Source organism: Bos indicus, unplaced genomic scaffold (assembly GCF_029378745.1).
Source record: "Bos indicus isolate NIAB-ARS_2022 breed Sahiwal x Tharparkar unplaced genomic scaffold, NIAB-ARS_B.indTharparkar_mat_pri_1.0 scaffold_62, whole genome shotgun sequence".
In the NCBI taxonomy this organism is placed as follows: Eukaryota; Metazoa; Chordata; class Mammalia; order Artiodactyla; family Bovidae; genus Bos; species Bos indicus.
This window is the reverse complement of record NW_027223725.1, coordinates 56,886-74,417: the sequence shown is the minus strand read 5'-3', so window position 1 is coordinate 74,417 and position 17,532 is coordinate 56,886. Positions and strand designations below refer to the sequence as shown.

General features: G+C 42.6%; 1 protein-coding gene across 1 annotated transcript; it reads left to right on the top strand.

Annotated features, from left to right (window-relative positions):
• Positions 1-3,278: 3,278 nt before the first annotated feature.
• Positions 3,279-4,820, top strand: LOC109571797 (zinc finger protein 724-like). Its single transcript, XM_070785495.1, is given in 1 exon segment — positions 3,279-4,820. A coding segment is annotated over 1 exon segment (1,542 nt).
• The last annotated feature ends 12,712 nt before the right edge of the window (positions 4,821-17,532 follow it).

The window sequence follows — 17,532 nt, the reverse complement described above, 5'->3', positions numbered from 1 at the left end:
TCCCCGGCGCCCTTCCCACAGAGTTCTCTCTCCGTCCTGTGGGAGCATCAGTGTGGTGTATAGGAAGTGCTCCAGAGGATTCTAAGGGGAGGCCTGGGTTAAGGACGTGGCTCCTGGTCCATTTGTGAGAGCTGAGGCCTGGCTTCAGTCCAAGCAGAGGCAACAAGTTCTGCTCTGCATGAGCTTTAAAGGGGCAAGTCAGTGCAGCCCACACACCCCATGTTAGCAGAATTTGGGGGACTTTATATGAAGAAAGAAGAGTAGACAACAACAACAAATTGATAGATTGGTCTCCACGGAGGAGCTGATTGTCCTGAATCTCTCCTGAGACAAAGGACAGGAGAGGTTGGCGTTTCCCGCTTTTCAAGGTCCTTCTGCCTGTGAGGGTGTTGGGAGCAGGCGAATGAGCTGTGCTGGCACCTCTGAAGGTGTAATCTCATGACGCTGAGGTGATTCCTCCACAGTCTTGATGCGAAAACGACCCAGGGCAGCAGGAAGAAGAGGAGGAAATGGCAGCTTCTCAGGTGAATGTCCTGATCCAGGTTAGAGCCTGTGTCTGCTTTTTCCTCCTTAAATACCCTGGATTGAAAACATACAACTCTTTAATTCTCTTTTTCTGATATTCTTGCCTGGTGAGGTGGTTTTTGACTATTAAATACTGTTTTTTCTTTTATTTTTATGGGTCACAATCAGGCTCTTCTCTCTCCACGAGCCTCTTCTCCTTGTCTGCCTCCAGGCTCCCTACAGGGCATGAAGCATTCCCAGTGTGAATGAACAACTTTCAGTTTTTCAAAATATTCCCTTTTCGAAAGACCGACAAGGGAAGGCATTGATGTGCAGAACTTCTGTTGGGATGGGGTGGGGTCGCAATGAGTCAGACAGGACAGAGGGACTGCACTGAGCTGAAACAGGATGACCTTAATGGTCTAGAGTTCCTTAGAGACTTTTGACAAAAATCTGACTATTCTCTGCATTGGTAAGAAAGGTCTATTATTTAAATGCGCTATTAGGGATGCAGAACTGGGGAGGTATTTTTGGAGTAAAAATGCAGAAAAGTGAAATTTTTTCAAGATACATTGACATTTCCTTATTTTTGCCGAAAGTACCTGAGCAGTGACCACGTGTCTTCTTGAGTGTTTCTCGCACGTGACACCAGTTTATCCCATAACACCTGATGGTCACCAATTCGGGTGTTTTCTGCTAGATTCCCACACCATCAAGTTCCATTTTTGTCTCTTTATCTTTAATAAAATCCTGGCAAGATGTAGTGAGGGAGGTGCACAATCCAACACAGCTAAGGTGGAAACTCCATTTCCTCCTAGTGTCTCTTTGCTGCTAGTTGGCTTTGAAATATGAACACGCAACAGTGTTCAGGAGAGATACTGAGTTTTGTAAGGAGAGGTTTCCATCAGTCAAGTCAGACACTTTTCGCTTATAGGTTATTATGAATATTGAGAGTAGTTCCCTGTGCTATGCAGCAGATCCTTGTTGGTTATTTTTGTGTATACTAGAGTGTATATGTTAAACCCAAAGTCCTAATTATGTTCATTTTTCTAATGAGCAGGTCCCCTTTGGAGGAAAGGAAGAATCCCGGTGCTAGGTGTGAATGAATGAAGCGGATGACACAGGTGAGAGGTCCAAAGACCACAGAGGAAGCCAGACGTGTGCAGATGGTTTGGGGAGGCCTGCTTCACTAGAATGAGAAGCCTGGGTTTATGTCTGCCAAAGAGGGACATGACCAGCCCCGTTCTTCTGCTGTTTCATCTCCATCTTCTTCAGCTCCAGTGGGTTTTCCCTCAGTTTCACTGAGAGCCAAAACCTTCCTCCTGGTCTATAAGGACCTGCATACTCTCACTGCTTTGGGGGACCTAGGAAAAGCTGCTAACAGTTCTGACAAACTCTGCCTTAAGGCCTTTCCAAATATCCGTCTCTGCCTCAAGTCAGAAAAGAGTTGTGGAGATCTGGGATTAGTTGACAAAATTCCAGAAATACTGGGAACAGATATATGCTTCCTGCTTTCTAATTTCCAATGGAAACTTCAAACATGGCTCTCTGAAGTTCATTCTCAGTCCCTGAAATCATAAAAGGTAATCCCCAATTTCTACCTCCCAATTTTTTCTTCTATAATCAAATTTTAGACATTTTTAAGTGCATTTACCCCAACTCATCAGTGCTAAAACCATTTAATATATCTATTGACTCACAGAAATATTTTTACTGTTCCTTTATTTTGTATTGGAGCATAACCGGTTAACAACGTTGTGATAGTTTCAGGTGGGTAGCAGAGGGCCTCAGCCGTCCACACACGTGTATCCGTTCTCCCCCAAACTCCCCTCCCATCCAGGCAGCCACGTAACGTTGAGCAGAGCTCCCTGTGCAGGACAGTAGGACCTTGTTGGCTCTCCATTTTAAATACAGCAGTGTGTACATGGTGATCCCTTATGGAGAATTGATATTTATTTTTCTTGAAATGTTGTTGGAATTTTCCAGTTAACTCATCTACTCCAGGGATTTTTTTTAATTACTTTTTTACTCTTATTAATAGTTGTAGATGTGTTATAATTTTTTAACTCACTCATGCTAACATCTAAGGTGTTCTGTGTTTCTCAAAATTGAATCTTCCTTGGAGGTATTCAACTTTTTGGTATAGTATCAGTCATCATAACCTGATAGAATTACCTTTTCTTCCATGTAATATATACAGTGCCATTATTTTTACTTCTGATCTTCTTTGCATCTCACCTCTTATTAATATAGCTAAGGGTTTGTCAATATTGTGTACAACTGTAAAGCATATTCACTCAAGGTACTAAGTGGGATCTTGGTTATTTGTTATCTTTCAGCGATATCTTCTCATGACACCCAGGGTTTGTTCCCAAAGAAGCCGTGCATAGGAGATTCATGTGTAATGTGCTCAGAAATTCTGAGAGCTCTCAGCTTGGAAATGTGTACTTAATGAAAGACTGGGAAAGTAAGGGGGGCTGTGAAGGGCCAAAAGGATGTTGTTTTAGATGTAACCAAATCAGGACAATTATTCATGATGAAAACATGATTGCCAAAAGAAATTGAGGATATGCATCAACTTGGGAAAATTCCATTTGAAGTCAATAAGTTCTGCAGAAACATATGTTTTTGTAAGCAAGAACCCACATGATTTAAAAAAAAAAACATATTCTCTGGTGTGAAATTTTGAAAACATGGAAAGTCATCTAGTCTATGCTACAAATAATCACTCAAACCAGTACAAATATAGGTTTGAATTCAACAGTCAGTCATACATGTCTGAGAGCCAGAGATTTGAAAATGAAGGAAGAAAATCTCACTATGATCAGTTTGAGAGATCCTTTAGTGAAGGCTCATTATTTTTCCACCAAGAAACATTTTCTCCCTATTCCAATATCTGTAATGTCAACAATAATGAGACAGTCTTTGTCCAGCTGCCGTCATTCAATGGGTATCATAGTACAGATAATGCGGAACAACCTTCCATGTGTAATCCCACGAGTGAGGCCTTAAGCCAGAGCTCCAGCTTCAATAATTACAACAGTATTTATGATGGAGCCAGAATCTACCCATGCCTTGAACCTGGGAATCACTTTGACCAAGACTCAGGTCTCATGAATCATCAGAGAACTCTATGTTCAGAGAACCATAGTGATGAATGTAGAAATGTCTTTTATCAAAGCTCAAATCTTATTACAGATGGGAATATACATATTGAAGAGAATAATTACAAATTTAGTGAATGTGGTCAAGTTTATAACCAGTCATCAGAACTTACTCAACATCTGAGTATTCATGCTAAGGAGAAACACTGCAAGTGGAATAAATGTGGGAAAGTCTTTCCTCAATTATCAAATCTAAATAGACACAGGAAAATCCACACCGGAGGGAAATCTAACCAATGTGCAGAATGTGGCAAAACCTTCAGCAAGCCCTCAAGCCTTACTCAACATCTCACTGTTCATACTGCAGAGAAGACTTACAAATGTCCAGAATGTGGCAAAGGCTTTAATCAGAGCTCAAACCTTAATCGACATAGGCGAATCCATACTGGGGAGAAACCATATAAATGTCAGAATTGTGGGAAAGCCTTTAACCGACGTGCAAGACTTAATCAACATCAGCGAATCCATACTGGGGAGAAACCATACAAGTGTAAAGAATGTGGCAAAGCTTTTATCAGTTGCTCAAATCTTAATCAGCATCAGAGAATTCATACTGGGGAGAAGCCTCACACATGCAGAGAATGTGGGAAAGCCTTTAATAGTTGCTCATATCTCACTGTGCATCAGCGAATTCATACTGGGGAGAAGCCTTATAAATGTACAGAATGTAACAAAGCCTTTAATCATCACTCAAACCTTACCTGTCATCAGAGAATTCATGCTGGGAAGAAACTATACAAATGTACAGAATGTGGCAAAGCCTTTAACCAAAACTCAACACTTACTCAACACCAGCGAATTCATACTGGAGAGAAGCCTTATAAATGTACAGAATGTGGCAAAGCCTTTAATCAAAACTCAACACTTACTCAACATCAGCGAATTCATACTGGAGAGAAGCCTTATAAATGTACAGAATGTGGCAAAGCTTTTAATCAAAACTCAACACTTACTCAACATCAGCGAATTCATACTGGAGAGAAGCCTTATAAATGTACAGAATGTGGCAAAGCCTTTAATCAGAGTTCAAAGCTTAGTCAACATAGGCGAATTCATACTGGGGAGAAACCATACAAATGTAAAGAATGAGGCAAAGCTTTTAATTGCCACTCAAATCTTACTTGCCATAAAATAATTCATACTGCCAAGTAGTCTTACAAATATAAATAATAGGACAAAGCCTTGAAGTGAGCCGTCACCTCACTCAGCATCAGAGAGCGTGTGCTGGAGAGAGACCCTACAAACGTAGTAAGTGATGAAAGAGGTTTGTCCTAAGCACACACATCAGAAAATGCCAGAGAGTTCATACTGGGAAGAATGCTTAATGCTGTAAAAAATGTACAAAATGAATTTAAAAACTCAGGTCTAAATAAATATCAGAGAATTCATCAAAGATAGCATTCAGTCAAAAACCCTTTTCTGGTATTACTTTAAATCAGGATATTATAGAAAATAATCCAAAGTTAAAACACTTAGAAAAATTATTTGTTACTTGGACCATAGGATCAAGGCGAAAGATGTTGGACAACATAATTATTATTATTGTATCCTTATTCGTATTGACAGTATGTGAAAGTGAACTTTAATATAACTCAACTTTCAAATTACTACGTGCTATACCTTTAGTGTGTATGTGAATATGCTTTTTTAAAACTAATATTCTTGATCTTTGCTGCCTCAAAGTTAAACAAAACCCTTCTATATAGGTGGAAATAATTTTTATCTACTTTTTAATGTACTATTAAGGATCCTCTAATGTGAAATGTACAGTGGAAGTCTAAATGGAGGTGATGATTGTCATTGTTTAAAACATCCCTCTATGTCACCGCTAGGTAAGTGTTCAGAGAATAATTATTTGTATTAAAGTAAGACAGAGAGTCGAAATTTTAAATAGTTGCGCCAATGGTTTTTTATGGATATAAAGATGGCAGCTCACTGAAATCCTGATGTATTTTTATAACAGCAATAACTAGAAGTCATGAATTTTAGTTGACATGATAACAATCAGGAAATCTTCACAGATACCCAAGAAAAATATATGTAACCTTTTCCTGAAAGGTCATGTAATTAATGTACATCCTTGTTTACTAAATAACTGCTCTCTCTGTTTTGTAAACCATAAATATCACATTTCTCTGACCACTGTATCACAAGAACAAGAATGTTTCCAAATGCTTATAATCTGTATTTTGATCAAAGATTATAGAGTAAACTTTGGAAAGTTTTATTTAGATTATGTGTGAACTTACTATATGTTAATCAATAAAAGTGAATGGCTTTTCATATATTAAACTTGATGTATATTTGAAGAAGTGTTCTCATCAGTAACAAGCTTCCAGGTGGTTCAGTGGTAAAGAACCTGCCTGCCAATGCAGGAGACACAGGAGATGTAGGTTTGATCCCTGGGTCGGGAAGACACCCTGGAGAAGGAAATGGCAACCCACTCCAGTATTTTTGCCATGGGAAATCCCATTGACAGAGGAGGCTGGTGGGCTCCAGTCATGGGGTTGCAAAGAGTCAGACACAACTGAGTATGCACATACCTATTCCACCACCAGTGTTAACATTAACACAAGCATTATCATCCCCCTGGGGTTTTTTAAGTCATCATTAACTGATGGTGACTAGAAAGTATCTGTAACACAGTAGGATGACATCTCATGGGGCTTCCCAGGTAGTGCTAGTGGTAAAGAATTTGTCTGCCAGTGCAAGAGACATAAGAGACGCTGGTTCGATCCCTGGGTCCAGAAGATCCCCTGCAGGGGGGCAGGGCAACCCATTCCAATATTCTTCCCTGGGGAAGACAGGGACAGAGAAGTCTGGCAGGCTACAGTCCATGTGGTCACAAAGGGTCAGACACGTCTGAAGTGACTTAAGATGCACAGAGAATGACATCTCATAGTAATTCCCTTTTTCTACTGGCAATAACCCTCAAATAACTTGAGATCATATTTTCCATAAATGGTACAGTGTGTCATTTCCTCATTTTTAACTACTGGGACATTATGATGGTTACAATATGGATCGCCTAGGAGTATTGCTGAGAGTTATCTACAGTGCTCCATGATATTGCTGCCTTGGCATCATGTGTATGGACCAGAAGCCCACGGGTGCCTTGCTTTGACACCAGTTATTCTCATAAGCACACGTGCTAGATAACAGCCTGCAAGTTCATAAGCAAATGTAAATTCCTCATAGGTCTTCCCCAGCAGCCCTGGTCACCAGCAGTCTTCCTAAATCCCAGGCCCTTCTGTTTTTACTTACTCATTTATTTCTGGCTGTGCTGGGTCTTGGTTGCTGTGCGGGCTTTTCTCCAGTTGTGGTGCATGGGCTTTTCACTGCGGGGGCTTCTTTCGTTGTGCCACGGGGGCTTCTCTCGTTGTGCCACGCGGGCTCCAGGGCACACACTTCCGTAGTTGCGGCTCCTGGGCTCCAGAGCGCAGGCTCAGTACTTGTGGGTATGGGCTTAGTTGCTCCGCGGCCTGTGGGATCTTCCTGGGCCGGGCATGGAACCCGTGTCCCCTGCATTGGCAGGAGGATTCTTAGCCACAAGGAAAGTCATTACTTTTTGGTGAGAATGCTTCAAGTTCTCCAGGCAGCCTTGATGCTGACAGACACCTAAGAAAAGGCTCTGGGACGTGAGGGAGAAACATTCTAAAGCTCTGATCTTGACCATCATCAGAATAAAAGGGGAAAAAATTAGCAGTTGAAAACCATGTCAATAGGCAACATCAGAAGTAGAGAATGAAAGGTTTGTAAACTGTTAATCCAGGGCATTTCAGGAGGAAAAGCAGATATAGCCTCTGATCCAGGACAGACATTTACCGGAGAAGCTGCCATTTCCTCCTCTTTTCCTCCTGCCCTGGGTTGTTTTTTCCTCAAGGTCATGGGGAAGGATCACCTCAGCATCATGAGGTAACACCTTCCAAGGCGTCAGTACAGCGTCTTCGCCTGTTCGCAACACGCCCACAGGCAGAAGGAGCTTGAAAAGCTGAGAGGGCCCACCTCTGCTGTCCTTCGTCTCAGGAGAGACTCAGGACGATCAGCTGCTCCCTGAGACGCACATCAAGTTTTCCTTTGCTGTCCACACGTGTTCTGTCCCCGGATTCTGCCAACACGGGAGAGGTGAGCGGCACTGACGTCCCCTCCTGACCCCGCCGCCCGCCCCGGCCTGAAGCTGGCTCTGAGCTCTCACAGACGCGCCCGAAGCCCCGTGTTCAGCCCGGGCCTCGCCTGGAGCAGGAAGACAAGCAGCGCTGATGCTCCTCCAGGACCAGGGGCCGGAGTTTGCGAAGAGGATCCTCCTGGGACCCCAGATGAGAACCGCTTGCCTATTTTCTCTGCAGCTTTAAAGTGGATACAAACCCTCCCCAGTCTAAGAAGTTATGAATTAGCTAGTTTGAGGGTAACCCGTGAAATGACACGTTGAACAAGCCCCCTGTGGGTGCTGTCGCTGCTCCTGTAACACCTGTCTTCCGTGGCAGTGAGCTGGAGCCATCCCACACAGCACACCTGGGAGCCCTGAGCCGGTGAGGGCGCGGGGCTGGAACCTCTGAAAACACCGGCTCCCTCCGCCTGATGCCCCGGGGAGGGGCTCCTCCTGGGGGCGGCCCTCCGTGGCCTCGAGCTGCGCTTGGGGAAGGGGAGGTGGGAGGCGAGTGGTGCACAAAGTCACATGATGCCCTTGCGGGGGGTGTGTGTGTGGGGTGTGGTGAGGCTTGCTCTCCGAGATCTTCCCAAAGTTACCCTGAGTCCTTGGGTCCTGTCTCCCCCTCCCCTCCCTGGGGCCACATACTTTCCTTCTCAGTAGCTCAGCCGTGTCCCAGTCTTTGGCAACCCTGTGGACTATAGCCTTCTGGGCTCCTCTGCCCTTGGGATTTCCCAGGCACGAATACTGGAGTGGGTTGCCATTCCTTTCTCCAGGGCATTTTCCTGACCCAGGGATGGAACCCGCATCTCCTGGGTCTCCTACATCAGCAGGTGGGTTCTTTACCACTGAGCCACCTGGGGAGACCCCCTGGGCCCACATTCATTCACAAAATGATTAGCGTTGTGACCATCTACCCGCAGGTGAGGGGGCCTCCATCTTCAGAGACCAGGGGCACGAAGGTATTTACATCATAGCTTTCTTTGAAAATGAACCAAAGGCAGTCATGCAGGATTAAAATGTTTGTTGGGAAGGGACGAAAGCCTTTGGAAATGATGCCATAAATGTGTATTTGATGATACACAAAGGAAGTAGTGATTAATATTAAGTAAAAAGGTACACTGTAACTGAATTAGCAGATGAGAATTTTTTTTGGTGTTGCTGCCCTATTGTATGTGTGTTTCTACATTTTAGGAATTGTTTGAGGGATTTCCCTGGTGGGCCAATGGTTCAGAATGTGCCTTGCAATGCAGAGGACGCAGGTTTGATCCCTGGTCAGGGAACTAGGCTCCCACATGCCACAGGGCAACTAAGCCCATGCTCCCACAACTAGAACCTGATTCAGTCAAATAAATAGATATTTTTTTAAAAAAGAAAAGGATTATGTGGCTATAGTTTGTTCTCTCTCTACTCTTTACCTGATATTTTATCACATCTATAAAGTGCATTAATTGAGGTAAAAATAAAACAAGGGAAACATACCCATTTTCTAAATATTATTTGACAGCATTAAATCTTTTTAACTATGAAGTGTGAATAGAACCAATAACAATGTATTTTTTTAAGTTTAAAGATTTTTTTAGAGAAGGTTTAGTTTCACAACAAATTTCAGAGAAAGGTGCAGAAATTTTCATATGCTTCTTATTCCCACATATGTGTAACCTCCTTCTTTATCATCATCTTCCACCATAGGGGTACTTCTGTTACCACTGATGAATCTATAGTGACATCAGTATTTTAGTCCATACTTTACCTTGTAGCTCATTTTCAGGGTTGTACAGTTTGTGACATTGGAGAAACATATAATGACATGTGTCCATTATTAAAGGTTTCCATTTATTTTTGTTTAGTTTTTTTTTTTTAAAGGAAACTTCATACTGTTCTCCACATTGGCTGTACCAGTTTACATTCTTTCTAACAGTGATGTTCCCACCAAGGAGGCTTCTCTTTTCTCCAGACCCTCTTTAGCACTTATTATTTGTAGATTTTTTTGATGATGGGCATTCTGTTGTAAGGTGATATTTCATTGCAGTTTTGATTTGAATTTCTCTAATGATTAGTGATGCTGAGCATCTTTTCATGTGCCTCTTGGCCATCTGTATGTCTTCTTTGAAGAAATGTCTGTTTAGGTCTTCTGCCCATTTTTTGATTGGATTGTTTGTTTTTCGGATACTCAGTTACATGAACTATTTGTAAATTTTGGAGACTAATTCCTTGTCAGTCACATCCTTCACAAATATTTTCTCCCATTCTGTGGGCTTTTTGTTTTATTTGTGGTTTCCTTTGCTGTGCAAAAGCTTTTGAGTTAAATTAGGTCTGGTTTGTTTGCTTTTGCTTTTATTTCCATTACTATAGTAGATGGATCAAAAAAGATGTTGTTGAGATTTATGTCAAATAGTGTTCTGCCTATGTTTTTCTCTAGGAGTTTTATAGTATTCAGACTTAATAATATGAAAACCAAAGACCCTTCTCAATGTGCTTTTCAATACTTCCAAGTTCAATGGAACATGGAGTTCAAGGGACTGAAATATTTCTTGAGACATCTGGTACCCATGTTATTGACTATTCTTTAAGAATTCAAATTCTTTGAATTAAAAAATTGACCAGTAAAAAAAATAAAAGGTTCCCACAAATAGTTTTCACTGTCCAGAAAATCCTCTAGACACAGAATATTCATAGCCGCACCTCTGCCAATCCTTGGATAACACTGAAATTTTAAAAATTAATTCTTACTAGAGTACACTTGCTTTACAAAGTTGGGTTCGTTTCTACTGCACAGCAAAATGAACCAGTCACACATATACATATACCCGCTCCCTTTGGGGCTTCTTTCTGACCCAGGTCACCACAGAGCATTGAGTAGACTTCCTTGTGCTGTAGAGTACATTCTCATCAGTTATCTCTTTTATACACAGCATCAATAGTGGATGCGTGTCAATCCCAATCTCCCGATTCATCTCCCTCACGCCCTTTCCCCCCTTGGTGTCCATACATTTCTTCTCTATGTCTTTGTCTCTGCTTCTGGTTTGCAAATAGGATCATCTACACCTTTTTTCTAGATTCCATATGTATGTGTTGATATATGATATGTTTCTTTTTTTTTTACTTAAAGCTCAACATTCAAAAAACTAAGATCATGACACACACTCCTATCACTTCACAGCAAATAGATGGGGGAAAAGAGGAAACAGTGATGTAAGACAAGCGTAGAGACAAAGAGAGCGAGCTGGGCAGTCAGGCAGAGAAAGATTTATTATAGGAAGAGAGAAAGTGGCTGGCCTTAGAGAGAAGCCAGTGCTCTCTCTTTACAGCCAACCCTTCTTATATCTTATTGATGGGAAATTGCACCCCAAAGGGAGGGGCCCTTAGTGTATCTTTAGCCCACAGCTGGGGCCTTGTTATCAGGGAGTTGAAGGGGTCTCATAGTTGGGGGGTCACATAGTCTTGAGAAACTGGCACCAGCAGGGGGAAACAGGATATCACCTTAAGGAAAAAACAGGATGCCACCAGGGCAATTTGGTCACTGTGACTTCATCCCCTGTTTGTCAGGTCACCACAATGGACCATTTTTAAACTATACACTCTGAGCCCCTTGTGAACCCTAACAAGAGACAGACTTTACTTTCCTGGGCTCCAAAACCACTGTGGATGGCAACTGCAGCCACAAAATTAAAAGACACTTCCTCTTTCGAAGAAAAGCTATGGCCAACCTAGACAGCATATTAAAAAGCAGAGACATTACTTTGCCAACAAAGGTCCATCTAGTCAAAGCTATGGCTTTTCCAGTAGTCAGGTATGGATGTGAGAGTTGGACCATAAAGAAGGCTGAGCACTAAAGAACTGATGATTTCAAATTGTGGTGCTAGAGAGGACTCTTAACAGTCCCATGAAGGAAATCAACCCTGAATATTCTTTGGAAGGACTGATGCTGAAGCTCCAATACTTTGGCCACTTGATATGCATATTGACTGAATGCAAAAGGAGAAGGGGGTGGCAGAGGATGACATGGTTAGATATCATCACCAATTCAATAGACATGAATTTGAGCAAACTCATGGGGATAGTAAAGGACAGGGGAGCCTGGTGTGCTGCAGTCCATGGGATCACAAAGTGTCGGACACAACTGAGTGGCCGAACAACATAAGATTAGGTGATTATTTCATCTTTATCCAAGAAAAGGAGAGCCTGGGTACTCTGCAACCATGACTCATGAGAATGTAGGGGCTTACAGTTGGGAAGCATGCAGTAATGGGTGCAGCAGAGTCACCAGCCACCAGCTGGGATTGTTAAAAAGAGCCAAACAAATGTGAAAGATGGAGGAGACACTGTACAAAGACACAAAGGTGCTCACCAGGACAAGGATGCTCTGGGTGGCTCTAGGTTCGAGGGAGAATCTTGAAGAGATGCCGATCCTATGAATGTATTGCACACTTTGCTTGTGGCTGTCCAAGATGAAAACCATGGAGACACTGGACCAGATCATGAACACCAGACATGAAACAGCAGGAAGTAAAAACCATCCTACATTCAGTAAGACTTTGATTCTATTATGAATCAAACCATAACACAATCCTAAATCTTTCTTCTTTGTGATGTTTCTGTTACTCCATTGATCTTTCACATACCTAGTAAATCGAATATTTATCAGCATGCGCCCAACCCAGCAGAGGAAAATAGTGGATCCAATGTACTTGGGAGCTTTCATTTTAAGCTGTCCCCACCTGGAGTTCCTGGGACTGATGGTGATGGCCTGGCAGACCCTCAAGAGGCAGATGCTACCAATGGACACTCCCCTGGCCACTCTTCGGATATAGTAAACAATTTTGCATTCAGTATCATTGAGAAAATATTTCCACTCAAACACTTCCATTGTCCTTGGGGTTCCTGTAGAGAGCATGACCAAGGAGTTGGCTATAAGCAGATACTCAACGATCAGATCTGTGGATCTTAGCCTGCATCCGGTGAAGTGAAGGAAGAGATAACGGTAAAGAAGAGAGAAATTTCCCAGGATTCCAAATATATTCTGGGATAGGAAGATCAATTCTATTACAAAATCTCTGGTGGCCATCCTTCCAGTTCTCTATGAAGGATATTTGCCTTCTGAGCTAGAGTTTCCTGCACAAAAAAATGAGGCATGGGCCACATGTGTTACACCAAGTGAAATTTAATCTTGTCCACTTATTATTCATTTCCACAGAGATATATTACCTTCTTGTTTTTATTTTACTAAGAGGTTTCCATGATGGGGAAACAGTGGAAACAGTGTCAGACTTTATTTTTTTTGGGCTCCAAAATCACTGCAGATGGTGACGGCAGCCATGAAATTAAAAGACGCTTACTCCTTGGAAGGAAAGTTATGACCAACCTAGATAGCATATTCAATAGCAGAGACATCACTTTACCAACAAAGGTTCATCTAGTCCAGGCTATGGTTTTTCCTGTGGTCATGTATGGATGTGAGAGTTGGACTGTGAAGAAGGCTGAGGGCCGAAGAATTGATGCTTTTGAACTGTGGTGTTGGAGAAGACTCTTGACTGCAAGGAGATCCAACCAGTCCATTCTGAAGGAGATCAGCCCTGGGATTTCTTTGGAAGGAATGATGCTAAAGGTGAAACTCCAGTCCTTTGGCCACCTCATGTGAAGAGTTGACTCATTGGAAAAGACTCTGATGCTGGGACGGATTGGGGGCAAGAGGAGAAGGGGACGACAGAGGATGAGATGGCTGGATGGCATCACTGACTCGATGGACGTGAGTCTGGGTGAACTCCGGGAGTTGGTGATGGACAGGGAGGCCTGGCGTGCTGCGATTCATGGGGTCGCAAAGAGTCGGACATGACTGAGCAACTGATCTGATCTGATCTGATATATATCATATGATATCACTTATATGTGGAATCTAAACAAAATTGTACAAATGAACCTATATATGAAATAAAAATTGAATCACAGATGCAGAAAACAAACACAGTTACTGAGGGGAAGTGGGGAAGGGATAAATTGGAAAATTGGGATAGATATACATACGCTGAAGTAGTGAAAGTGTTACTTGTCAGTCGTGTCTGACTCTTTGTGACCCCATGGACTGTAGCCCGCCAGGCTCCTCTGTCCGTGGCACTCTCCAGGCAAGAATACTGGAGTGAGTAGACATTTCCTTCTCCAGGGGATCTTCCCGACCCATTCTTTACCGTCTGAGCAACCAGGAAAGCCCCGGATACACACTACTATATGTAAAATAGACAAGTGATACGGACCTCCTGCACAGCACAGGAGACTCTACTCAGTACTCTGTAATGATCTATGCTGCAAAAGAATCTAAAAGAGACTAAACATATGTATATGTATACTGATTCACTTTGCTGTACTGCAGAAACTACTGCAACATTATAAATCTACCATGCTCTGTGGAGTCTTGCCCCAAGGCCACAGTCATGGAGCCCAGAAACAAGGTCATCTCTGGAACTGTCTGAGCCCCCTTGTTGTTGTTCAGTCACTCAGGTGTGTCTGGCTCTTTGCAACTCCATGGACTGCAGCACGCCAGGTTTCCCTGTCCTTCAGTATCTCCCAGACTTTGCTCAACTCATATCCAGTGAGTTGGTGATACCATCCAACCATCTCATTCACTGTCACCCCCTTCTGCTCCTGCCCTCAATCTTTTCCAGCATCAGGGTCTTTTCCAGTGAGTTGGCTATTCACATCAGGTGGCCAAAGTATTGGAGCTTCAGCTTCAGCATCAGTCTTTCCAATGAATATTCAGGGTTGACTTCCTTTAGGCTTGACTGATTTGATTTCTTTGCTGTAAAGGGACTCTCAAGAGTCTTGTCTATCACCACAGGTCGAAGGCATCAATTCTTTGGCAATCGGCCTTCTTTACGGTCTAACCCTCACATCCATATGTGACTATTGGAAAAACCCCTTTGTAACCACTGCCAAAAGCTCTGGCCCCACCTCTTGCCATCATCACAGTAGACTTCCTAACCCCAAATTAGGCAAAAATGTCCATCCTGGTAGTCACCCTATAGTGAAATAAAAGCAGAAAAAATCTGGAAAAAAGAGCTCTTATAAATGAGTGAATCACTGCTATGAAGGTCTAGATAGCACTGACAAAGGTTTGTATAGTCAAAGCTATGGTTTTTCCAGTAATCATGTATGGATGTGAGAGTTGGACCATAAAAAAGGCTGAGTGTCAAAGAATCGATGCCTTCAAACTGTGGTGCTGGAGAAGACTCATAAGAGTCCCTTGGGCAGCAAGGAGATCAAATCAGTCAATCCTAAAGGAAATCAACCCTGAATATTCATTGGAAGGACTGATACTGAAGCTGAAGCTCCAATACTTTGGCCACCTGAGGTGATGAGCTAACTAACTGGAAAAGAACCTGATGTTGGGAAAGATTGAGGGCAGGAGGAGAAGGAGGTGACAGAGGATGAGATGGTTGGATGGCATCACTGACTCAATGAACATGAGTCTGAGCAAACTCAGGGAGATGGTAAAGGACAGGGAAGCCTGGCATGATTTAGCAATTAAACCAGCATGGGCAAGAAAGGACTGAAACCTGACTTGGCTCGTAACAAATCTAGCACATTTAATCACTGTGATGTCTGACAAATCCAGGTAGCTCTGTTCTCCCAAGTTTAAATAGATATTGAGCTCTTTTGGTAATGTGTCATTATATTTCGGGCTTCCCTGGTGGCTCAGTGGTAAAGAAACTGCCTGCCAATGCAGGAGATATGGGTTCAATCCCTAGGTCAGGAAGATCCCCTGGAGAAAGAAACGGCAACCCACTCCAGTACTCTTGCCTGGGAAATCCCAATGACAGAGGAAGCTGGTGGGCTATAGTCCATGGGGTCACAAAGAGTCAGACACAACTTACAACTAAACAACAGCAACAATTGATAGTAGAATATTTTTAGATGAGTGAAAGTATCATGGTATGTTTGAGCCTGACTGGGGCTATCTGAAACTCATTACTATAAATGTACATTTTTCTTATGTGCTGATTCCTTTTCTTCAATAGGGAAAACAGTCTCATCAGTTTAACAGACATAAGACATTTTCAGGAGGTAACAATTACTGTCTCCATTAAGCACTTCATATACTCAGAGATAAAGCAAACAGTTTCATACCAGGAACTGACATTTGGGTTCACCGTTTCTGCACAAGACTAAGTGACCTGTAGATTCATCTTACTCGTTAGTAGATGCAGAAGGTCATAGTCACACACACCTGCAATAACCCCGAAAATTTAATCTCTGATTTCAGTAAACGAGGCTGAACTTCAGACTGAGTTCAAAACTACAGTTCTTACGGACTCCCCTGGTGGCACAGTGGATAAGAATCCACCTTCCAGTGCAGGGGACACAGGTTCAATCCTTGGTCCGTCCAGGAAGATTCCACATGTCCTCGAGCAACTAAGCCTGTGCTCCGGCACTTTAGAGCCTGCTCTCTAGAGCGGCACACTGCAACTCCTGAGCCCACATGCTTCAATACTGAAGACTGAGCGCCTAGAATCTGTGCTCTGCAGCAGGAGGAGCCACTGCAGTGAGAAGCCTGGGCACCACAAGGAGTGGCCCTGCTCACCCCGACTAGAGAAAGCCCATGCACCAGTGGAGACTCAGTGCAGCCAAAAATAAACAAAAGAAAAAAACCCTACAGTTCTTAAGAAAATTAAAAGTCAAGCTGCATTGTCACTCACACTCAATGCCAGGAATCAAGGTCATTGTGGATTACACTAAATTATACACTATAAATTCAGAGCGGTCGTGGATTGCTGTTGGATCTCTAGTCCTGGCCTCTCTTTACTGGTCCAGCTCAAGAGTCAGAATCCTTTCTGTGTGGCTTTGGCACTGGACTAGATTTGAACCCTGAAAAATTTCTTTTTAATCTGAAATAACCACTTATCCCAGTTCCTGATACTCCTTGTCTGCAGACTCTTCTTCTCAGATTGAAATAGAAAATGGGTATCTGACTCCTTTCTGTTGCCAGGACACTGTGGGAGGAGGTGTGCTGTTTGAAAATCAGCACCTGTGTTAGATGGAGGCTGTCACACCCCTAGATATGGATTTGTGATTCCATGACCTCCTCTTCCCTCAGAATTGCGATTATCTTTTCACTTTTAGCTGCAATGAGAAGGTAGGCTCATGGAACAAGGGGATACTTGTGTAAAACTTTTAATTAACTTTCTAAAAACTGTTAATTACCCTCCCCCCAAAAAACTACAATCAACTTGTCATTCCCAAAGAGACCACTGCAGTGCTCTGAGAGGCTTTTTCTTTTATACAATCTGGGGAGGCAGATAGATTCTCATATGGAATGAGCAGGAAATGCTGAGTTGACAGCTGAGAGCCTGGCAATGAAACTCTTATATTGTGCTGACTTCTCTGTTCCTCTGAGAAATTTTTCTACCCAACAGTGAGTTCTTTCCTGACCCCTGAGCTTCAGCATCGCTTAAGTATGATCAGAGAAATAGAACCAAACTGCCTGAGGATTTCTAAGCCCTATAATTAAAAGGAAGACCATGATGATAGCAATTTTTATATTAAAAATTATTGTATATATTTGTCCAACTCAGTGCCAACTAATTTGGAAGTCTAGGTGGTGATAAAGATGTTTTCCACTAAAATATGTTTTACCAATATGGACCCATTCCCAGGTAGTTACTGAAAGCCTAAATAGAAAAATGTCCACAGAAAGATGGAAATTTATAAATTTCTCCCCCTAAA